This window comes from Acartia tonsa, chromosome 3 (genome assembly GCF_053477335.1).
Source record: "Acartia tonsa isolate MP-2025a chromosome 3, ASM5347733v1, whole genome shotgun sequence".
Classification (NCBI taxonomy): domain Eukaryota; kingdom Metazoa; phylum Arthropoda; class Copepoda; order Calanoida; family Acartiidae; genus Acartia; species Acartia tonsa.
The window spans coordinates 6,770,001-6,795,829 of record NC_137262.1 but is presented as its reverse complement, the minus strand read 5'-3'; the positions used below and the strand labels follow the sequence as shown (position 1 = coordinate 6,795,829).

At 31.0% G+C, this 25,829-nt stretch overlaps 1 protein-coding gene and 1 long non-coding RNA gene across 2 annotated transcripts; one reads left to right on the top strand and one right to left on the bottom strand.

Annotated features, from left to right (window-relative positions):
* Positions 1-2,445: 2,445 nt before the first annotated feature.
* On the top strand, positions 2,446-3,922 carry LOC145313166 (uncharacterized). Its single transcript, XR_013877272.1, has 3 exons — positions 2,446-2,738; positions 3,227-3,308; positions 3,729-3,922. It is a non-coding gene; the product is annotated as an uncharacterized LOC145313166 (long non-coding RNA).
* Positions 3,923-11,476: 7,554 nt separating this feature from the next.
* Positions 11,477-15,488, bottom strand: LOC145313165 (uncharacterized). Its single transcript, XM_080152438.1, has 2 exons — positions 15,370-15,488; positions 11,477-12,886 (listed from the first exon to the last, which is right to left on the bottom strand). The coding sequence occupies exons 1-2, from the start codon at positions 15,379-15,381 to the stop codon at positions 12,413-12,415; spliced, it is 486 nt and encodes a 161-aa protein (XP_080008564.1). The 5' UTR covers positions 15,382-15,488; the 3' UTR covers positions 11,477-12,412.
* Between the last annotated feature and the right edge of the window lie 10,341 nt (positions 15,489-25,829).

Genomic DNA, 25,829 nt, shown 5'->3' with positions numbered 1-25,829 from the left:
AGGAGAACTCTCCAACTGTAGAAGATGTTGTGTTATTTGTCAGTAAAGAAGCAGATCGTGCAAGAAATATAAAATATCATTATGGAAGAGTAGTAGAGACCAGTGTTGAAAGTCGGACCAATAAAGTCAGAATTCTTTATCGTAATGCTACTGAAGCTGTCAACAGGATCATTGACAGAAATGTCAAAGATATTGTATTGATCAAAGGCATAGATGAAATTGATTTCAACACTGAATCTCATTATTTGGCTGCTTCTGTTCAAAGAAAGTTTTTGTAAATATTTTTTGTAAATAGTAATATAAATGTAAGCACTAAAAGATTTTTATTTTATTTTTAAAATCAAATCAACCTTCATGTTTTGTAATTTAATTTTTTTTATTTATTTTGGTATGTACAGCAAAAAACAGTTACTCCATGTAACATTTAATAGGGTTTTACAGCTGTGGATTGATAATTTCTGGTTATCTATCAATTGAAAGATTTAACTTTATTCAATAACTATTATTTTTATGACCTTCTTTACCAGCACTTTCTTGCATGATTTTTAAACATCAATTTCATCACCGTTATTGTGTGATGATTGTCACTTTTTTTTGTGACTAAAATTGATTCGTAATAAGCTATCATTGTTTTTTATGATAGATAAGTCAATGTTTTTTTTTGACTTTATGAAGTTCAGGTATTTTAAAGGTCAGGTTAGAGAATAAGTTTTTTTTCATTGGAATGGTTAACAGAATTATCTATCTTCAGGTGAGTCAGAGTGGTACCAGAATAAATAAAAATGTTTGCAAGTAACAATTTTCCATCCTATCTATCTTCTGGTGAGCCAGAGAAGTACCAGAATGTAAAAATATTTGAAAGTACCAATCCCATCAACTTTCCATCTAATGATGATTTATCAATTGACTATCTAACTATGGAAAAAATAAGTACTGTTTTGAATAAGAAAAATTTATTAGAGAAAGTCGGTAAGAAATCAGGAATAGAGCTTCAAGTCAGAGATCTCTTAACACTAAAACCCATGGAGAAATTGAATGGGGAAATAATAGAATGTTTTTTAAAGGAAACAGCTTCAACTGTAGAAGTAGAGGTGGATATATTTTCAACGTTTTTTAGTACTGTTATTATGAGAGAGGATGGTGTGGCAGCAGCAAAAAAGACCTTTAGGAAACAGCTGTCCAAGTTAGAAAGCAAGAAGATTATTCTCTTTCCAATTCATTATGCAAAGAAAGATCATTGGACCTTGGCAGTAAAATATTCTAGTAGTGATATACTGTTTTATTATGATAGTCTGTTTATGGAGGAGCCAAAGGAAATGTTAGATAAAATTATAGAGGTTCTCCAAAGTTCCAAGATCGATGTATCCAGCACTAGGTATGTTGAAGATGCTCCAAAGCAACTTAATGGGGTAGACTGTGGGATGTTTGTGTGTTGTACTGGTTATCATCTGCTGAAAGAAGAGAATCTTACTTATCACCAGGGAATGATTTTAGAATATAGAAAATTTGTTCTAGCAAGACTTCTTGATGATAGAGCAGATATGCAGATACCAAATGTCAATAGATTCAGGGAACCATTCTTATTCGCAGAGTTATTTGAAATTGATGATGATGATGATGTAGTTGATGCTGAAGAGATAGGTGATGATGTTATAGTTGATGATGCTGATCATGAAACAAGTGAAGATCCAGGTGTTTGTACAGTGAGGAATCAGATGGAGTCTCTGAATATGGTTGATGAATGTTCCAATAATAATAACATCACAACAAAGATTCCAATGAAATCAATTCCAGTAGTGAATGAGGTAGTTATAGGCTGTGTACAGAATGGTTTCTCTAACCTATGTTTGAAAGATCCTGTAATGAAGAGAATGAAAGTTACTGAAATTGAGTTAATGAAGCTTCGTGAAGGTCAAGAGCCATTTGTTGATGTTGATGTTGATGGTAATGAGTTCACTCAAAACTTATTCAATGATTGGAGAAGGTCTTTAAAATTGAGGGAAATTCTGACTATATTAGGTGGTAATGCTTGGGATATAATTGAAAATGAAGCCAAGTCAAATCCAAACCTGATACTTGGTTGGATAAACAAAGTCAGTGTCATTCCCAAGGATAGGTCTCCAAGACATTTCTCATTTGGATCCAAGATAAACTATCAAAAAATCAAGGCCATCATGGAGAAGATATACTACCCAATGAAAATTCAGGATCCACATCTAACCTTCCATCATGCTCATCAAAAAAGGAGAAGACAGAGAAGACAACCTTACTAGGTAGGTATTTCTATTAATTTTATTCATTTTTTAAAATTTTTACCAGGTAGGTATGTTTATTCTTATAAATTTTTACCAGGTAGGTTAGTTTATTTTCTAAATTTTTACTAGGTAGGTATATTTATTATTATAAATGTTTATCAAGTAGGTAAGTTATTTTATAAATTTTTACTAGGTAGGTATTTTTTACCTTTATTTATTTTTATCGATTTTCTTTCATCTAAAAATTTTCTTTTCTTTGTTTGGCGGCCAGTGTTGCATAATCTATATGATTATTCCAAAAGCTTATCTGTTGTTTAAAAAACGAACATTTTTTATTCTTATTTTATACTTTAATCTTTATACTTTAATCTCATTTTTTAATTAAAGCCGTAGAAAAATGCAAAGAGTATTATGTGATAATATTGCAAAAAGTTTAATTCTTAATTAATTCTATTTTTAGTAGAAAGATGCAAAGAGAAACAGGTAATTTTATTGCAAAGAGCCTATTTTTTTATTTTATTTAATTTTACTTTTTATTTCACTTATAGATGGTTTAAAATTCAAACGATTTTTTAGAAGTTTTAAACATATATTTTTACATATTTTAAGCCTGTTTTATGAATTTTTAAGTCATTTTTTATGTTAATTAAAACAGCTGATATAACTGGAAAAAGGTAAACAATAGCCAGTATAAATACAGTGTACAGCAGTGAAAGTTTATCATTCTCATTTATTATCATTATTTTAGATCGTTTTTAACTTTTATCTTAATTAGTACTAATTGAATAGACATAAAAGTTATTTTTATATGTAAATATTGGTTTTAACAATTTAATTTCCTAGAAAAATAGTACCCATTTTTGGTGTCAATTTTCTAGCTAAGTTATTTGGTTTGAAACTTTTTATTTATATTTTATCTGTGACTTTTTACTCTATTCATATTGTAATTTTATGCTTTTTATCTTGTTTAGTGATACTGTAAAAAAAGATTCCAGATAGTGAGAGAAAGGAGATTGATCAGTGATTTTTTATCTTGAGAAATTTCAGTTAAAGGTAGGAATTATCAAGTTATTTGTTTAGTTATGTTCTAAGTCTGTCTTTAATGCTTTTCTAAGCAAGTTACTATTTATTTGTCTATGGTAAAATTTACTTGATGTTTACTTTGGTTTGAGAATAATAAGTCAATCTTAATCCATATTTTAAAGTAGTTTTATCTGAATTGAATAATAGTTATTGACAAAAGTCTTAGTACATATTTTTATAGTATATTATTGAATTTTTATCTATTTTATTGATTTAACCAATTTATTGATCTATAACTATAAATAGATTCTTGTTATTAAGAATCATGGTTGGTACACTGTTTTTTGCTGTACAATTTTAGTTGTAGATGTTTTAAATCTTTTTGTTGGATCAATTATTGAAATATTTTAGTTATTAGTGCAATTTTATTTATTCTGAATATTTTTTCAGTTTCAACATGAGTTAGAAGCCTGAGTTTCTAGTTTTTTTTATTTTAATTATGTTTGATTATAGTATTTGACTATATGTGTGTGATATCTATGTTTTTTTAACTTAATGAATAAATGTATTAATTTTTAATGGTTATTCTTTAGTAAATAGTCAACAAATTTATTTTTTTTGTCACCTAGCAGTGTGATACTGCAACACCTTGTAAAATTAATAAAATGTTAGATGGACCATTTACAGAAATAAATCTGTTTTCCCAATATTAAACTATTTCTTAAATTAGGATGGAGGTTAGTGGCCCTGCCACAAGGATAATTGCAAAGAAGGTGCGCTACTCAAAAGGACGTAAGTATAAAACAATACGGTGGCCAATATAATTCTTTTAATATCAGATATAAAAAACGGACAACTAGTGCAATTTAAAGCAGGGAGGGAGGAAGAGGATAATGGCTTTTAAATTAATCTACACTATTAGTGTTTTCTTACTTCCAAAATATTCCATCTACCAAATTAAAATTTTATTTTTAAAGATGGGGAAGGGTTATAATCTATTGTCCTATTTATGCATTCCTTAATATTGAGACAAAATCAGATAAGTCTGAGACGAAAAACTATAGAATATACGAGGATAATATGACAGGGGAAAAATTGTCGTCAATTTAGATTGCTAACATAGACATCATTTATTGGTTAGTTCGTTCATCCAGAAAGAGGGGAGGGGTTAAAGAAAGTGGATCGGGAACGTTATTTTAACCAGCTACAATTTTTACTTAAGTAGAGTACAATATAATCTGGTGTAAAGTCCAAGTAACAATAAATCCATTATAGAATTGCACACACACAACAAGTACTTGATGGTTGCAGTTTTACGATATCTTTTTATATTTCGTCTAAATCTTTTACTTTTTTACTTTCCTTTATTCTTCCTCCTATAATATAAAGCATTAAGGTTTTTTTTGGCTGAAGCTCAGAATCTCAGAAACTGTTTAACCGAATTAGGTATACTTTTGAGGGGAGGTTTATAAATGCATGTGGGTAGTTTTATGCTATTTTTCTGACCTCTCCCTCACTCATCTAGAAGCTAGTGGCGAAGCAATTATTAGAATGATAAGCACTTTAAGAGCTCCTATATAGTTGTACTAGCAGATGCGCCACTAGCATCTATGGGCTCTGTAAGAAATGGTGTATGGAATGGGCAGAAAAAATACCATAAAACCATCCAAAGTTTGAATTGAAAAATAAGACAGCCTAAAAACATCTGTAAACTTAATCAGTTCAGTCGTTAATGAGATATTAAGCTTTAGACTAAAAAAAGTTACCACTTTATAATGTTGTATTTCTGTATAAATCTGTTAATAGAAATGTTATGTTTTGCTCCATATCCTAACTTGGTCCATAGGTATGTCTGTAACTTTCTGTAAGACATTCAATTTTTACAGGCATGGCTGAGAGTACCTTAGGATCAAGTGAATCGATAGAGACTGGCAGAACTGGAATTTGATGTCTGTGACACTGGCCTAAGCTTATCAGGTGGCTTCGTAAGCCGCGCGGCCGACGATAAGGCTTCTGCAAGCCGTTAAGCTCAATCCGGCTGTGGATAAAGCTTCATACTATAAATAGGCTATAAAATTGACTTTTAAACATTTAATGTAATCAATGGTCAAAAACATAAAAATACATATCAAGACATTATACAGTGTAATATAGACATTTGTTTAGAACGATTTATTGCAAAACAATTAGCGTGCCGGGTAGTAAATGTAGTAGTTTGTTTATTGGCCCATTTTTAAAGGTTAATTGGTAATATACACAGTTTATTTAGACAAATGTTGTATTATAATATAAAGTTTTTCTTTGATTTTCCATCGTTTTGTACTTGTGCGTCTGAACGTTTTTTAAAAACGAAGCTTTTCTATGTACGTCACAGTTTGGCAGTTTTTTGTTTGGCATGTTAAAATTGTCCTATAGATTTCAAACTGTGGATGATGATTCCAGTAACAATTAGGAAGATTTAGAAAGTAAAGCAACTTTATAATCTTATTAATCTAATTTTGGGAACAATGATTCCTAGGACAAACAGATACAATATTTGCAGCGAAGCATCTATATAAACAGGTCCCAAAATGTACCAGAGCCCTGAGGTTACGCAATTTTGCAACATGTATATTCTTTTATTTCAGAGCTTTGCTTTTATGAATGTTGTCATCCTTGTTTGAAAATAAGAGTTTTAATATTGATACCTACATTATTATACAGTTCAATTTGTTAGCTGTAAAAATCCAAATTTAAATCTAATTTTTGTTAAAAAAAGATTGTTCTTATTGTACCCTAAACTCAAACACAATCGTACTTGTTTGTTTTTCTTATTTTAAGAATTTATTAGTTATTTCTCGCATCGTATTATAAACAGCTTTCCGCGGATATAGAATGTTATTGTACAATTATAAGATTAAAACTAGTTTTTTGGCCCTCGGGGCTAAATAACTGATTTTAATCTTATAATTGTACATTCTATATCCGCGGAAAGCCGTTTATAATACGATGCGAGAAATAACTATTCCTTGTTTAGTTTGATCAAAGTTAAGAAAGTCTAGGCAAAATCTCTTAAGTTGAAATTTGTGCACTAATATAGCAATACAATATATTTTAGCTCGTTCTGGGAGCTCTAAACCTTAAAGCTTTCCAAAGATAAATATGATAAGTATGATTGCCTGGGTGTAATGGTGTTCAATTAGCATATTAAAAGATTCTGCTCATGTCTTTTATAGACGCGACTTTTGAAATTTATATTTGACTTTGTTGCCAAATTTGGAGATGTTTATTATGGCTAGAACAAAGATTATACATTTTTAAATGATGTTAGCTGGAGATTAAGATCAATTGATACTCTCAAAGTTATACAGGGAATATGAATGAAAGGAAAAAAGAATTCACTGTTATTGTTTTAACGTTTAGCAAACATAGTCTATAAACCGCTAAATATTATACAAATATCATTAAATAAAAAATGTAGCTTGTTGCTTATAATTTTGATCTAATATACCTTCATTTTAAAAAAGCGAAGCTCTTCTATACATAGGGTCGGTCCGTCCGTCCGGAACGGTTAGCTCTTTTAATTAATTTAAACATGTTATAATTGTCCTATCGATTTCAAACTTTGCATGATGATTCCTATAACAGTTAGGCACGATTTAGTAACCGTAGCAACTCTATAATCGTTACCAGAAAGTCCGTACGTCCAAGTCAACATATACCTATGAGTGGAGGTGGGTGAAGGTAAATTCGATAGTTGGGTTAATCTACAATCCTTTCTTTCCCAAATGATTATCATCTACTAACAGAATAATTACGCTTATAATATATTTTTTTCTTGGAAGGGGAGATTAATATACCGGCTATTGCCCTATCCATGCATACCTGAGATATGCCACTGAGTTTGACTATTAGAGTCATGTATTTTTAAACTACTTCGTGACAAAATAGTTTATTGGTACAACCTTTTTTTTGGCGGTAGGTAGGAGTTGTTTATCTAAAAATGTTAACCAAATAATTTTAAATATTATGCTCTAGCGGCTAAGCCTCCGTGAAGTCTCTATAGGCACTTGAGGTGGAAAGGGAGAAAAAAATCCCAAATCCCATTTGAATTTTAATTACAAAAGTAAAAATGAAACAACAAAACTTTTGGAGGCCGATTTATCTTTGGTGAGTGGTGGAACTCACCACTAAAATAATTGTACACCTTCCCCATCCCTATTAGAAGCTATATTAGAGAAGAATTATCTTGGTTCATCGGCAAACTGACTTTTATCTAATTCAACATTAGGGCGGGTTCATATCGGAATTAGACAAAGCGGGGATATGCAACAGATAAAATTAACCTTAAAAACATTTCTGACCGAAAAAGAATTTTAAAAAATTGAGTTTTAGAACACGACCACTTAAAAATATAATTCGTTACTTATTAGTATGCAAAGACGACATTCAAAAATTTTTTTGAATCAGAACTATGGTTTCATGGTGCTCCCTGGAAAGGCCTTGAGGAGCTGAATCAGGAACTTTTGTCCGTTTCAAAATATCTCGTTCCTAGCCTTAGAAATCACTAAAAAAACACAATTTTTTTAGGTTTATTGAGAATTGTCCAATTTGTAGAGGTTTTTTAGATTTTCTCAGGCTAGGAACGAGATTTTTTGAAACGGACAAAAGTTCCTGACTCAGCTCCTCAAGGCCTTTCCAGGGAGCACCATGAAGCCATAGTTCTGATTCAATAAATTTTTGACTCCCATTTACAAATAGCTTTACAATTGAATGTCTGGTCGTCAGCGGTTTTAAGACTTAGGATAAATTTTAAATCATCCAGAGGTGTATTATATCTATATAAATTGAGTGCAGATCCCCGCTTTGGTCTCAGAAAAAAATGTCCAAAAACGACCCACCCTATGAATCAACATCTACTACATGCAGCTTGTTTAATTTGTTGCAAGGTTTGGCAGCCTCAGCTGCAATTAGCAGCTCGTCTTACAAATTCTTTACATCAGCCGCGTAGCAATAAAAAATAATATAGTCAATATTGGCCATACCTAAAATAAGATTTAATTTTTACTTCATTTTCAAAATCTATTTCTTAAAAAAGTTAACAATATGAATAATCAAAATTTTAAATACACTATATGTATAATAATTTTTTGTTCTTTTTTTATTTGATAGAGTTATAATATAAAGTAGGTAAGCTAGGATAGGACAATATCATTTTACTTCATCTGTAACCAATTCTTTACCTTAATAACTATTAAATTATTATTGGAATATTATTTCATTGTCAATTGTACTTTCCCTTTATCCATTTGAAATAACTTTGTTATTTTTAAAGGGGAAGCTTTTCTATAATTAGGGTCGGTCCGTCCGTCCGTACGTCCGTCCGTCCGTAACGGATAGATTATTTCGTTAATTTAGGCATGTTAGAATTGTCCTATCGATTTCAAATTTTGCATGGTGATTTATGTAGTAGTTAGGTACGATTTAGAAAGCGTAGCAACTCTATAATCTTTACCTAAATTTCCGTACGTCCATTTTAAACATGTTGATTTTTTTACTTTTTTAACAACAAATTTTTATGTGATCTAATCATCCGATTGATCTGATTTTTGGTATATTGATTCCTGGGACAACAAAGTATAATGTTATAAGTGAAGCAACTCTATAATCAAGTCCTAAATATGTAAGTATGTCCATAAACATTATCCTGTATAAAGCAGTTTTTCAACAAATTTACGTACAATTTTGCTTCGACTCTTATACATTTATATTCTGATTATTCAGTTCTGACACTATATAAGTGTTCATGTCAGTTTGTCCTACCGTTTCAGTGCTTCGCTTTTATGGATGTTGTCATCCTTGTTAAAGATTAAAATCAATATAAAGGAATCCTAAGTATGAAATGCTATACACTAAAATATGCAATACAAAATACATGACCAAAAATATATATTTTTGCTTAAAATAAAAATTGTAGGGTTCTTTTAGATATTGTTTTACATAAAAGACAAAATGAGATATAAAAAGATGCTCAGTTATCATGAATATATTCCCTAGAAATCTAATTAGTTTAGGTATCTTTATAAAAAGCAATTGATTATTTCAAGTGTTAATCAAACCTAAAAAAATTGTACCAGATTGTCAACATTCTAAGCTTTAAGTCGATAGGAAGATTAAATTTTATAAATTCAACTAAAATCTATCAATGTCTATCGAACGAATCAACATGCATTTTATATAATCTAAGCCACGTAAAATCCAGAGATTAAAAAATGTGATAATAGCTTGTCAAAATTTGAAACGGCGTAGAAGTGAAAAATTTGAAAATATAATTAACACCAAAATAAACAAGAAAAATTATGCCCAAAGGTATCACAATAATAATTTCATTAAAAGTGGAAAAAAATTTGGATTATGGAAAGAAAATAAAGTAGTAGGTTTTGTCGTATTTTCAAAAACTTCTCCTTGTTTCAAGCACATGCGGGGAGCTTTAACCCTGCGGGGCAATCATTAAAATTTACCTAACCTAAAAAAAAGCTAATGTGAAAATACGACTAAACCCGCTATTTCGTTTGCTTTCCATGATCTAAAAATCTTAATAACTGACCCATTATCATTAGATATAATATTCGACCGCAAATAAAAATAAAGTTTAGTTCAGTGACTCCACAATAATCATAAAAGTAAGGACATACTCTTATTATAGACTAGCTGCGCTACTTGAAATTCAATAAACCAGAAAAATAATTAGTTTACACCTCAAATATTTCAAGATTTAAATAACAAGGATGAAAACATTCAAAGTAATAAAACAAGTATATATTACATTAATATCTTATTAACAAACTAGCGGCTGTGCCAATAGAATCTAGGAGCTAAGACTTAAAAGACGTAAGATGGGGGCAGAAAAATAGCCTAAAACAAACCTCTAAGGCTTAAATCTAGAAATAAAAATGTTTAAACTATCTTTGTAACTATGTGAAGATTCCCTAAAAGAAAAACTTAATCTGTTCTGTAGTTATCGAAGTCCTAGGCTTCAGACAAAAACAACCTTACCTACTAGCCATGATTATTATTATAGCCATTATCTTTTAGCAGTTGTCGAGATATTTCGTTACAAGGCATCCTACCAGATTTATTTAAGTATACAGACCGTAAGAATCATTCAGAAAATCTACGATAAATATAAACTATTTAAGGTATCCGGAGAATTCAGTGATATTTGAGTAATTGGTTTATTTTCTAAAAGTGATGGCATAGCCATGATAATGCGATGACAAAACACTGCCCTACAAAACTATAAAAAATTTTTTTAGCGAATTAAAATAATGAAATTTATTGACAATTTAAACAAAAAGTTGTATTTACAGTCATATTTTATATGTCAATGGATCAAAAAACGGAAAGACTAATGTTTTAGAACAGATGTACTACTAAAAATAAACAAAATTGGCTGAAAATCTACTGAATAGGCTGAATTTATAAGTTAAGGCTAATTGAGTCACTGTTCAAACGGTTAGAATAAATCTTTTCCTTATTTATAATGCAATATTTTTCATTTTATAACTTTTATACAAAACCTTTCATAAAAATCTTACTTCGGGGTCATTTTTCAGTTCACTTGCTATAAAATTTTCGTTCTTATTTAACTTTTTTGTATACACACTAAGTATGATGACAACAAATTAATGTATTTACAAACAAAAGAACGTTCCCAAATTCATTCATTACAGCAATTTGACTTTACAGAAATGGCATGTTTTAATGATTAAATTTGCTGTTATAATACAATAAAAATATTTTTAGAAATCACTCAAAATAAATCTGAACAACAAAAGACTTGTCTTTGTTTCTATAATTCTTATTTTCAGATAATAATTGACGGAAAAAAATGTGTAATACGAAATTTGACATTTCACTTTTCATGGCTGATTGATTTCTTCCCTTATCAATTATTCTCAAAATTATTATTCTTTAATGCCAAAGAGAATGGGTGTAGAATATACGTTGATAATTATGACAAGGGAAAATTTGTTGCCAAATTAGGTTGCTATTTACCCTGTCACTTATTGATCAGTTCGTTAGTCAAGTAGGAGGGGAGAAGAGGCCTTTATTATGCCCGCTATCAACAATAAGAACCTAATATATGATAATGTTATTTCTAGTTTCAACCTTCAATTATTGACCTAAAAATAAAAGCATAAAAAAAAACACAAATATGATTTTTAAAATTTTTATTTTCTACAGTATTTCACATCTTGTCATGAATCATATAAAAACATCATTATATATAAATAGATCTCAATAAGGGAGCAAATTATTAATATAACATTGGAGCGCTTATACTTTATATTTATAATGCATATCTATAAAAAATATATTGCTTTATGTATATTAGGATCAAAATAAGTTTTGATTCTAATTTAAGGCAGTGACTTAGCTTTCTGTTTTATTTTTGATTTTTAAAACAGATTAATTTTATCAAATATACAATGGGTAAAAAAATCATTGTATATTTATAAAATCATTTGTCTTTTTGATGTTTTTTAAAGACATTTTTTTCAGGTACAATTAAAGTTTTCCAGGTGTTGTAAAAATGCTTTTCTTGATGGTATTAAGAAGCCGTGTGGTTACTGATTTACTGAAGGACAAGAGATGTGGTCATGTGGTCTGTAGAGCAGAAATTGTGGTGCCAAACAGAGCCCACAGGTGGTGGTGGTAGGGTGTGGGATGTTTTTGCAGCCTGTGTTTGTGTGTGTGTAGTCCTCCGAACGTATGCTCTATCTATCTCTAACATGTGGCCTGGTATTCTAGAAGTCCTTAATTCCTGGAGCCAAACTGGTCATGATCAGCTCGACAGGCTTAATTGAGTTCCATAATATCGCAGGGCCACATTTTTCATTGATTGATTGATTGGTTGTAGGTCTAAAGTGTTGTCATTCTGAAGTAATATTCAGCTGACAACAGTTCAAACCATTATTTTCTTAATATTCAGGAATGTTGATACATTTGTTGTTCTTGAATGTTTTTAATGTTGCTTTTTTTCTAAATTGTGGTCTCAGCTGTCTTGGTCTGCATTGTTCTTGTTATATTAAGATGGTTAGTTAAGAACAATTGTTTTACTTTGTTGTTAATGTTTATGAAGGTAACCTAATTTAGTAGGCAACCTTGTAGCCCCACTGCTCAACGGGCTCAATGGTCTGCTCGACGATGGGAGCCTCGGCGATGGTCTGGACGGGGGGAAGAGCGTAGGCAGCGGCGGCGGGGGCAGCGTGCACGGCGGCAACAGCAGGGGCGGCGTGAGCGTAGGCAGCGGGGGCGGCGTGGGCGTAGGCAACGGGAGCGGCGGCGGCATAACCGGCATAGGCGGGAGCGTAGGCACCGGCGTAACCAGCATATCCGGCATAGGGCAGACCAGCGTGGGCGTAGACGGCGGGAGCGGCGGCCTCAACAACAGCGGGGGCGGCAGCAACAGCGGGAGCGGCTACAGCAGGGGCAGCATAGGCGTGGGCGGCATAAGGGTAGCCGGCGTAGCCAAGGTAGGCACCGCCATAGGCAAGACCGTTGGCGTAGGCGTAGGCGGGGTCGGCCTCAGCGGCGGCGGCGGCAACAGCGCAAGCAAAAACAACCTGAAAACAAAAAATATTTTTATAATCATAGAATAACTTTCGATACAAAGATTTGATCAAAAAATTTGATCAAGAGAATAATAGCATTACATTTATATTTTGAAATGTGCCGTTATTTTGCATTTACCAAGTTTATGCAATGATTTTAGACTGCATTTGTAATCAATTACTTCAATGAATTCACGAATCCGCTTTTCATGATTGTCAGATAAACAAGAACATTGATTTCCAAGGTAGTTGAAAGACAGATAATTTTTTTATTTAGTTATCCTATCCAACTCCCCACTAGTCTGTATATAATACAACAAAAATTCTGAGCCTTTCTATACTTTATGTAGTTAATAAAAGACATACTGACAATGTAAAACATAGAGTTGATGCACAGCTACTTTAAAATTGCTGCACGAACACGTTCTAATTTGTCTGTGTGTCAGAACAATATACAAAAGTGCATGTGGGATATATCTTTCAGTGTTACAATAAAAATGTGAAAAAACCATCCACAAAAAAAATGTGTTTGATTTTGCTAAGAGTTGATTTGTCAATTTGTTCAGAGAAAAGATAAATAGTCCAAATATAGCCTAAAACCTATGTCTTAAAAATGCACATTCTTTATTGTTGTTACTTTAGCTGTTATTTAGGTAAAATTAAATTCCATGTTTTGAAAAACACCATTGAAACCATTGTAGCGGTGGTTCTGATTACTTTTTTGACCACAGCCACGTTCACTTGCCAAAAATTAACAATTTATACTCTTTAAATGGTATTGTTTCAATTTTGAATATATTATGATGAAAAATATAAAACAGCAGATCAAGTAAGATCTCAAAGTCGTCAGGATCAAATTTGCTACAGCTTTGTTTTAGACTATTTAACCCCTGTCAAAACAATCCTTTCACAAAATTTTGGTATGAAAACTCTTTTTGTATTGTACAAAAATCTTAAATTGAAACAAAGCATGTATAAGGTATTTGTAACTATTTTAGTTTTACCCTTTAACCTACCCGTTTTTGTTACTTATTTCGAAGAGTAAAAAACACAAAGTTCAGTTGATTATGCATGACTAATAAAAAGAACAAATGGGATGATTTAAAAAGGTTCACAACCTCTTTTTGGCTTCAGCCCTTGGATTAAGGTATTTGTATATGGAAGAAAATTTAATCACCCCAAAAGATTTTTGGACAACTTTGCACTGATAGAATTTTGTACTTTAGAGTTAGGAAAATAGAAATTCTTTTCTTAATTCCTTAATTAATTAATTTAGTTTTTTTAACTTGTCAACAAAGGTTCTAAAATAGATAATAAAAGCTTTAATTTGGGCATGACTGTTAAAAAATTACCAGGTAGATAAAGGACAATGGAAAAAATAAACCCAAATAATTCCCCTTCATTCTCTATAAGCTACCATTGGCTAAATTTGCAAATTGATGGATTGATTACACCTCACCCTCCATTCAAAAAATCTCCACCCTTTTTCCCATTGACTTTTTTTCTTTGGTTAGAACAAAAATGTGTCCATCTAGCACGTTTTAAATGCCAAGGCCATCATATTACAAAAGTGCTCATGCAACACAACGAAAAAAAGGAATTAAAAAGCAAAAAATAAGGTGATATTATATTGGAAATAATCTTTTCTTCACCTTTCAAAAATGATAGTTCAACCAAAAAGAAGAAATATGTTTAAATCGTTCTAATCTTAATTCTATATTAGCTTATGGTTTATTAAGAAGAATTCTTAATTCAACTTTTTTGAAGAAACACTTTTTAACATCCATTATCATGCACTTTAGCAAGTGTAATCAACAAGGAATTTTTTGCTAGGGGATTAAAAAGATGAAAAAAGGGCGTTACCTAAATTTAAACATTTTTCTTTTTTAAAATATATTTTTTGTCTTCATAATTCTGTAATCGGTTCATTGATATTGAGTGCTAAATATTTTATCTGCCATTTTCCACTCCCTCTTTGTTTTTAAATGATGCTCTATAATCAATTAAATCATTTTAAAAGCAGAAAAAATAATAATTTTTAGAACGAATTGTAATTTTTAATTGATCATTTAATTGTAATTGAAAATTGCAGGAAAATATGATTTAATGCATTTTTTCGCCCCATTAATTTTTCAGTAAAATTACGTCACAGATTTAATTACATTTGAAATAAATTGAGAAAAATATTTCGTATACCAAAATCTAAAAAATAAAAAGACTGTGTAAATTAAAGCAAATAAAAGAATAAAATGAGTAGGAGTTAAATTTGGAGATATCTAATTATATCATTTCTTGTACACCTGCTTTAAGTAATAAATATATTTTAATTAAAAATGAGCACTAAAAGCACTTCTTTAAAAGAAATAAAACACTTAATAAGTATCACTTAATCAAGCACAAAAAATCACTAAATTTTGAGCATTGTAGTTTTTGAATATAACCCATTTTTATTCATCAAAATGTATATAAATATATTATTTTATAAAATTACTTACAAATCTCAACATTTTGACTGAATAAATGGTTCGGAGGAACTAGCGCTGATTCAGCGCAGCCAACACTTTTTATACCAGGGAGTCTTCATCCAACCCCCCCCCCCCCCCCGAATTCGAAACAATCACGTACAGGCTTCTGTGGTACACCGGCCTACTGCAGGGGTGTTGTATAGTCTACACAGTTGCACGGAGAAAGGAGGGGTGTAGTGTGCGTGCGTGTGTGTGTGTGTGTGTGCATCAAGAGGTGTTCACATCAAATTTAAGAAATTTGACAACAGCAAAAAATCGAAATGCGCTCCCACTAATGTATGTAATTAAAACTATTTTTCTTTAGCTTTTTGCCGTTAAATTGCAAAAGTTATTAATTATTTTTTAGAAAGGCATGCTTTTATAGAATTTTGCAAGAAGGAGGACAAAACAATTTTCCAATTATTATCATTAGAAACATATTAAATGTTGGAGGTAAATTTGTTTCTCTTTAAATAAAGGCTACTTTTTTTGAAAGTTGTAAAAAAAATCTTAAAAATATGTAAACTATTTTAATAACTTATAACATACCATAGCTGCAAAAAAAATTTATTAACTTGCTATTGCGACCCTAAAAATAAACGTCATTGTCCTTGTTATTCAATATTTTTTAGCTTATTATAAAAATTTGTTGTTTTGTGTAAATATCCTTTTAGACACCTCCCAGTCTTTGTAAAACTTCTCTAAAGATCTTTTATATTCAATTTCTTCCTTTCTAGTTAATATCATTACATCACACAAAAAAGCCTGCAAGGGTAAAACTTTTTTTCCACAAGGATTTCAGCATTTTTTCCTCATCTTTTCCGTTTCAAAATCAAATGTTTGTCATGATAACATTAAAAAATGCTTGATGGTATTTTCCTTTTGAAAAAGTAAATTTCCTATGGAGACTTTTATTTCCTTTCTTATAAAGTTTAAAATTTAATTGCTTTTTAATTATACAATGTTGATTATACAACATGAAAAGTAAATACCATATTTCTGGTTTGGCATTTTTAGGATTTTTTTTTACAACTTTCTTGAAATTTCATACTAAAGGTCATTTTCACAGATTATAATGGTTCAAGACTACTATAAAAATGTCTAGGGATCTATTCTACAAATTTTGTTTTGTTGTAGTTAAATTTTAGTAGGTCACAACTTATTGTCTTGTTTGAAAAAGAATTGGAAATGACAAAACTTTCAAATGCAGAAAAAAATGTATTTCAATTATCTAAAAAAAACTAAAGTAAGCAATTTTTAAACGAGAAAATTTAAAGAAAATCAGTCCATAAAGAGAATATTTATGGGTCCTATATTTTTACGATTTTGCCCTTTTCGTTACTCTAGTTTCTAGAAATTTATTGTGCTCTATGTAAAAAGTTAGCCGCAGCACTAGTCTTACATGATAGCATCCGCATTATTTGAAGAACCTCGCTTTCCCGCTTTGACTTTTTAGCCGCTTAAATATAAATAAACAGCAGCATAGCTGCCTTTTATCAATAAGTGTGGTGTAGCATTTTGTTAAAATAAGCAGCCGCAACCAGCTGCCCTATCAAATTTGTCGACTGCATAACCCTGTATGGAACCATTGCATAGTTGAATTTTATTTCGCCCTAGGGTGGTATCTTAATCTTTTTTAAAAGGTCACTCTGGGGCTTTCTTTTTTTAACTCATTTTTTATCATGTTTATGGTAAAAGATACAAGGAAAGAGATATTTCATCTTAAAAACTACTTTGCCTCCAACGGAATGAGAGACTATTGTACAAAATGTATTTTAGTTAAAAATCAAAAAATAAATTTACTGTTATTACAAAAAAAACATATAAAAAGAGCTAAAATAAAAGACAAAATAGTTTTTTTTGTAGAGATTATTCCATCTTGTAAAATCTAAATTTAAAGATTGAGAAAGTTTAAAATAATGCATAACTTTTTACCTTTTAGATTTAGAAATAGCCTGTTGATCGCAGAACACTTCCTGTATATGAAATTGTACAATTTAGAATTGTTAGATAGAACAGAATATGAGAATGTCCCTTTGTTCTTATCTTGCTTAGTTGCGGCCACCACTTGAAAGATAAATTTCTTTTAGGTCAACAACAATTCAAATGCTTTCCTTCCTCCTAATTTAGGCAATAACTGGATTTTATAGTTTTTCCTATTATCAGTCTATCTTTTTATCTATCTTCTTGAAAAGTTAAAAATAGACTGTTTACTTTTATTGTATGTTTTTTCTTACTTTCTTCCTTCTGTTTTTAAAAGCGAAGCTTTTCTATAATTAGACTCGGTCCGTCCGTCCGTCCGAGACAGATAGCTTTATTTCTTTAATTTAGGCAAGTTAGAATTGTCCCAGCGATTTTAAACTTTACATGGTGATTCCTTTAGTAGTTAGGTACGATTTGAAAGCGTAGCAACTCTATAATCATTACACGAATGAATTTAAATAGAATTCATCATAGTTTCTTATATTCAATTTTATAGTTTACAATTAGTCACTCTACTTGTCTATTTTTCTTCTTTTCTATCTCTTTCTTGTGGTTCTATCCTTTAAGGCTCAATTTAATCTTAAAAAGAAATACAGAACCTTCTCCATTCCTCCTTTTTTAATTCCTTATTTATTAATTTTTCTTTAAAAATGTAATTTTTGTAAACCTTTTAAAAATTTAATCTTGACTCTTTATATTTTCTTGTTCCTATTTGTCTTATGCTCCGACTGTCTTTCTGTATTTTTTTTATGTCTTTGCAAGTTTATTTTTACCTGTCAAGATCAAATTTTATAATTACAAGAAGATTTTCATCCTATTCTTTAGGTTTTTAAACGTTTATTCGACTCTTCAGGCAAAGTACTTACAGGACAGTGGCTATGAAACAATTGTCATTAGAGTAAAACAATTGAGAGGGGTATGTTCCAACCCCACACACCCCACCCGAAGGCGTGTTAGGATAGAAAAAACCCCCCATGGAAACGGTTTACACAGGATGTACCGGGACCTTATGGTGGTTTCAGAACATGCTTTCCCTAAATTGAATTAGTAGCTTCCCATAGTAGAAAATTTTAAAATTACTTTTGGTGATCAAATTTTACTTTTATTTTTAGAGTACCTTCAGCTAACCTCCTTTATTGTCTTATTTTGTCTTTCATGTTTATCATGCAAATTCCTTTACATTACGGTTGAATTGACAGATATTGGAGCTTTCTAAAAAGGTCTTTAACAATTTTCTAGATCTAATACTTTTTAAGATATCTTATTTCAAAGTATTGCTGTAAAATCATCTTTTACTCAACAAAAAGGTGAAACATAAAATTAGATATTTTAGAGAAAATTACATGTATCTTCATATAAATCTCTCTAACATTGCTTCAAATTGACCAAATTGGACAGTTAAGGTGCCTAAGACTATCTACATTCAATGGACAATCCAAATACATACTTTTTAAGACTTTATAAGTTGACAGGAGGATGCTAAAATGTAATATCAAAGAAACAAATGTAATTTAATTTTAATTAAAAATCACTTGTAAGACATTTTTAAAATGTAAAAGGTGTTTTAAGGAACAAGAAACTCATATCTAATAATGATTTAATATTTTTAAACATCTCAGTACTAGTTTAGAGTAACTAATGGTGTATATTAACAAAAAAAAATTTGCCTATGAATAAATTGTTTCTTTTATTATATGTGAGATCATCCATGAAAGTCTTTTAATTATTTTGTTTACTTAGTTAAGGTGGCAAAAACTAATTTTGTTTCACGAGGTAGTAAAGAATTTAAAAGGCCAATCAACTATTCTTAGTTAAAAATTACTAGAATTAGTAAATTACATTTGTAAACTGCTTGGAAATGATTAAAATTCCAAGCAATTTTGGGTTTATTTACAATGATTATGTCTATTTTTTAAAATATATGTTTCTATTTGTTCAAAATATCAGATGATTGTGTTTTATTGGCTTTCTAATTACAAAGTGACAACTTTATACACTATAACTTACCTTAAAATCCTTGCTAGAGTCTATTAAATATCAATTTATTTCAAAAAAAAAAAGAATTTTTTTTTTAGTATTTTTAAAAATCACTTCAGCTTACTCCTATTGGCTTATGTAGTCTTTGTAAGTATGAATTTGGATTGTCCATTGAATGTAGATAGTTTTAGGTACCTTAACTGTCCTATTTGGTCAATTTGGAGCGATACTAGAAAGATTTATATGAAGATAGTTGTAATTTTCTCTAAAATATCTAATTTTATGTTTCACCTTTTTGTTGTGTAAAAGATGATTTTACAGCAAAACTTTGAAATTTGATATCTTAAAAAGTATTAGAGCTAGAAAATTGTTAGAGACCTTTTTAGAAAGCTCCAATATCTGTCAATTCAACCGTAATGTGTAGGAATTTGCATGATAAACATGAAAGACAAAATAAGACAATAAAGGAGGTCAGGTGAAAGTACTCTAAAAATAAAAGTAAAATTTGATCACTAAAAGTAATTTTAAAATTTTCTACTATGGGAAGCTACTAATTCAATTTAGGGAAAGCATGTTCTGAAACCACCATAAGGTCCCGGTACATCCTGTGTAAACCGTTTCCACGGGGGGTTTTTTCTAACCTAACACGCCTTCGGGTGGGGTGTGCCCATGGACCCAGTGCCGACTATCAATTGGGTCATTGAATACAAGCCAATAGCATCGTTAATATTACCACAGCCAAGTCGCTACAAAAGAGCAGTAAGCAATTTGATAGCAGACAAAAAAGGCCCCCAAGATGAGTTATACATCTATACTTATTAGATTTATTCAATTATCTTTAAACTTTTACTTTCAATATATGTATAGTTCCTTCCTTGTATTTTAGATAGAAACCTTTTGTTTAAAAAAAATTCATAATTAAATCAAGTTTTTCCATTTAATGTTTTTTGTCTCCTAGTTCAAGTTTGATTGATAATATCTTCATTGAGATGACCTCAGTAGAAATGACCAGTTTGTTTAATGATCAAAACTAGCACTTTATCATGTGTCTATTTATTGCAGTTCAGATAAGTGTGTACGTCTTAACAACGACTGAGCCTTCCAAAGAAAGTTTAGAAGAATTTTTAATGATAATGTTATCATTGAAATGGGGTATTTCTATCCAGTTTTTTGTTTAGGAATATCATTCTCATTTAAACAAAAACTCATTTTTAAGCTAAAATGTGGTTTAATTTTGGTTTTTATTTTTCATTTATTTCTCCAAAGTAGTCATTTTTTCCCCGAGGTAATTATGCTTTCTTTTAGTAATTAATAAAAATTCTAAAATCTTCAAAAAAAATTCTAAAATCTTCTAAAAATATTTTCTCAGATTTTCATATAAATATGACTGTATAGACATGGGAACTTCAGTCGTGCGAGGCTTGTGGTGCAGAACTGAGATTCTGTTTACCGGTTGCCATGCTAAGGGGGAAAAAATGACTACCTCAGGGATAAAAATGATACCAGGGAAAAAAAATGATACCTCAGGGGAAAAAATGACTACATCGGGGAAATAAATGACTACCTCAGGGGAGAAAAAAAGAATATTTACATCCACTATTTAAGTGGTCGTTTATGTGAGAATGATCTTTTTAAATTAACAATTTATTTCATCTTTAAAATCAAGGCGAAACTAAGTGATAACTAACTAAATGTGTATCCACCTACAGACTGACTGACCATCACATAAAGGAGGAATAATTCCTATTTCACTTTAAGCTTTTTACTCTTTTTTCTTCTCTACGCACAAATTCTTACTTGTTAATTCATTGCATTAATAATGATTATTTTGCAAGAATGATACCAGAGGTTGCGCCCCTAGCTTCTATGGACTCGGTATTCAAAGGGATGGGGGGGGGGGCGGAAATAGCCTAAAACCATCTCAAATATAATAATTTTCCCTGTTTTTTCTTTTCTGCAGACTTTGTAAGCATTTTCACATAAAAGTCGAAAAAAAATCTTTTCAATGCTGAATCATATAAAATAGTTCAATGAAAAATTGCCCAGAATTGATCATCAATTATTTTTGTCTTGTTAAGAAGATTTAAAAGCTTATAAAAAATATCAACAGTATTTTGTGAACATTCAGTAGAAATCTGCACTAACATTCTATTATATAAAGTTTTTTTTTGTCTGTAGCTTACAATTTCAATAATAACTGAACCTTTTTAGTTCTCCATTTCAGGGAAGCTTCACATAGATATCTCGAAAGTTATAGGCTGTTTTATTTATAGATTTAAATCTCAAGATTGTTTTAGGCTATTTCATTGTCCTTGCCTACCTGAATTAAAGACAGAGCCGCTAGATGCTAGCGGTGCAGCCGATAGTTCCAATATAATGTTTTTTTCTAAGTTTTGTTAATGAATATTTCTCTGACAGATGAACCAACCTTTAATTTTTTGAACCAACCTTTAATTTTTTGTCTGTTGTCGGCAATAAAAGGTAAAAAAAGGTTGTCTCATAGAATAGTGGTTAGCCTACTACAGTATACGGATTGTAAAAACAAAATCACAATAATTCCTTTTTCACTTCCTTAAAATTTCTTAAACTGTCGCCTTAACCCTTTACAGTCGGGCCCCTTGCCGCACCTTAATCAGTTGGAGGGGGAAGGGGGGGGGGGGGCGTTCAACGCCCCCCCCCCCCCTATTATCTCAGTTCCTATTATAGCTAGAGGGCTAAAAAAATTTGTGCAAGTCCTCTGTTTGATAATGAATTTCCGACTTTAAGTGAGTCAAAGTCAATTTTCGCTTCCTTCACCCCTTTATTTAACAACCTTTGTTTTTAGGTCCTTTTTTACTGAAAAATTTCAAACGGCTGTAATTTTCTTATTTTTGAAGCTAGAAGAACAATGTTTTTTATAGAAAATGTTTATCTTTATGTAAATTTTATATTAGAAATATCAAAACATAAATTTTAGCGGCCGCAGCTGTACTTGGCAGCTGCCAGCCGCCGCAGTCGGTGGTCGGCGGGAAAACGGCGGCGGATCTTTATGAAATTTTAATACGGTATGTAGACATGTAAAGAAAGCTTAAGTTTAAAATTTGAAGTCTTTAAGTCAAAAATTGCGGTCACAGGAGCCTTTTAAAGATTTCTGGAGACCTGCAGGATCATACCTGGAACCTGAAATTGACTTTAACACCGGTATTTCATATGAGAATGTACTACTAGAGGATATTTTAGTAAGATAAAATGCTTTGTTAAATTTTAAAAAAATAATTTTGCTCTTTACCTGGATCACCCTGCCAGGTTTCCTGGCATCCTGTGCCCGCCAGGATGGAGATATTCAAAAAATCCAACTCTTAGTTATGTGTCATACCCATACTTAAAAAGTCACGCAGTTTGGGCTCTTTATCTTTCACACACAGAAAATGAGAAAGAAAAAACCGGATGGGGGGGCGTTCAACGCCTCCCCCCCCCCCCCGACCGTTAAGGGTTAATGACGAATGAATGTGTAAAAAAACATACGATATTTTTAATTGACAAACAGATACGATTGAAGTGTAAAGTAGCTTCGCTTACTAAAATCTTGTGTTAAGTTGTGATTGTTAAGATTTCATGTTTAGTTGTATTTATTATGTAAAGGAGATAAAAAGATAGAGATTCAGTTAAACAAGGATAATCATATCAGAAGAAATATTTCAAGCATATGATAAAAATTAATTTTGAATATCTAGTATTTAAACTAAACTTAGGTATGATAAAGGTAGACTAAACATTAGAATTGATAAAGCCCATAAACTGGTGCAAGTAACTCATTTTCATTTTTAATTGAGACTTCCGGTAGTTTTGTGTAATAAAAGGAATGATTGTCAATTTTGAAGCTTTAATAGTCATTTGATTGCACAGCCTTTATTTTAAAGTAGTTACGTTGTCTGCCAATAAGTTGTTAACGCATTCCACTTTTATATTCTAAGCTTTATGGGTCTGAAAAAGAGCAGTAGAAATCAATAGCATCCAAACCCAAAAGTTAAACCATTATAACATCCTTGTCAGCTAGAGCGTCTATGAATTATAGAATAGCGTTGCTTATATAAAAGTAAGGGAAGCTTATGTCACATCCTTCCAAAACAAACTTTTTTCAACATGCAATATTCTAGAAACAGAAAAATGGCCCCAATTCAATAAAAGGACATTTACTTAATATTCTATTATATTTACATTTTCACAAGATTTTCTTTGCCTTTGCTACATATTTTACCATGAATTTACTCTTTAGAAAAGAAGGATGTGCGCCCAGCCGTTTAACGCTTGTAAAAGTTTTAAGAGGGGTTTTACCTACTTCAGTGGTCTTAATAGAACAATGATCTTTTTAAAGCCAGGGCTTTTATTTCAAAGATTTATCAATAGAAAGAAAGAAAAGAAATAAAAATTAAGGGAAAAATATTTCACTTTTTTAGATTTTTTTCTTCATGAAATGAAAATTAGGCTCAGTGAATTCATATTTCAGTATTTATAAATTCATGAAAACCATGAAACAAGTTTTAGAACTTTTAAATTATATCTATAATATAAAGTAGAACGATGTCTGTCTGTTTGTTTGTAGCGAAGGATCTCGCTTACCGCTGAACCGATCGGGTTCTCCTTTACAGGATAGCTTCTCATAGGTCCCGGGAAGGTTTATAACTATTTTCTTGGGGGGTGGGTGGGACACCCCTAACCCCCCAAAAAATGAAAAATATCCCCCCCTCCACAATAAAATATTTTTTTAAAAATTTTCTTTAAAATCTAAAACACGAAAAATTAGTTTGATAAAACCTCTTGGGGCAAAGCCGCTAGTACTATATACTACATTGACAGGGTTTCTAAATTTTTTATTCCTTAAAAATGCAAAATCTTCTTTAAAAACCTGAGTATTTAAGGGATAAGACAATGGAAGATAAGTTAATGCACACCGCAATTACAATAAACAAAATTGCCCTTTCATTTAATCAAAATTATTGGTTCAAATGTTTGAACACGAAAAGCTTCTATTACTCAATCAAAATTAAACAAACTTTTTAAAAAATTATTAAATGAAGCTTTTTAAAATAGATACCAAATTTGTATTAATAAAAATTCAACCATTTATAATAGGAACATTTTTTCGCCCATTTTGGGCGTTTCCAGAGAATCGGATAGATTATCTAAAAAAGTATTGAAAAAGTAAAAGAAAATAATTATCTGAACACCAATTAAGCTCAGGCCTCCATATTATTACCGATACAAGGAAATAAATACATATGGAGAGGCTTCGCTTATAAAAAAAAGGAAAAAGTGATAATTAGATATTTATATATTCCTGTGAATTTTTTTTCTATATGTTTTTCCATAGCCCAGGGCGTTACTTCTGACACAATAGGAAAGTGTATCTTACTTCAAATCTTTCTGTGCCAGGGATGATAGGGATAAGGATAGAATAGTTACTACTCACACAATAGGAAAGTGTATCTTACTTTATATCTATCTATCTCAGGGATGGTAGGGATAAGGATAGAATAGTTACTACTCACACAATAGGAAAGTGTATCTTACTTTATATATTTCTATCTCAGGGATGGTAGGGATAAGGATAGAATAGTTACTACTCACACAATAGGAAAGTGTATCTTACTTTATATATTTCTATCTCAGGGATGGTAGGGATAAGGATAGAATAGTTACTACTCACACAATAGGAAAGTGTATCTTACTTTATATATTTCTATCTCAGGGATGGTAGGGATAAGGTTAGAATAGTTACTACTCACACAATAGGAAAGTGTATCTTACTTTATATCTATCTATCTCAGGGATGGTAGGGATAAGGATAGAATAGTTACTACACACACAATAGGAAAGTGTATCTTACTTTATATCTTTCTATCTCAGGGATAGTAGGGATAAGGATAGAATAGTTACTACTCACACAATAGGAAAGTGTATCTTTCTTTATATATTTCTATCTCAGGGATGGTAGGGATAAGGATAGAATAGTTACTACTCACACAATAGGAAAGTGTATCTTACTTTATATATTTCTATCTCAGGGATGGTAGGGATAAGGATAGAATAGTTACTACTCACACAATAGGAAAGTGTATCTTACTTTATATATTTCTATCTCAGGGATGGTAGGGATAAGGATAGAATAGTTACTACTCACACAATAGGAAAGTGTATCTTACTTTATATATTTCTATCTCAGGGATGGTAGGGATAAGGATAGAATAGTTACTACTCACACAATAGGAAAGTGTATCTTACTTTATATCTATCTATCTCAGGGATGGTAGGGATAAGGATAGAATAGTTACTACACACACAATAGGAAAGTGTATCTTACTTTATATCTTTCTATCTCAGGGATAGTAGGGATAAGGATAGAATAGTTACTACTCACACAATAGGAAAGTGTATCTTTCTTTATATATTTCTATCTCAGGGATGGTAGGGATAAGGATAGAATAGTTACTACTCACACAATAGGAAAGTGT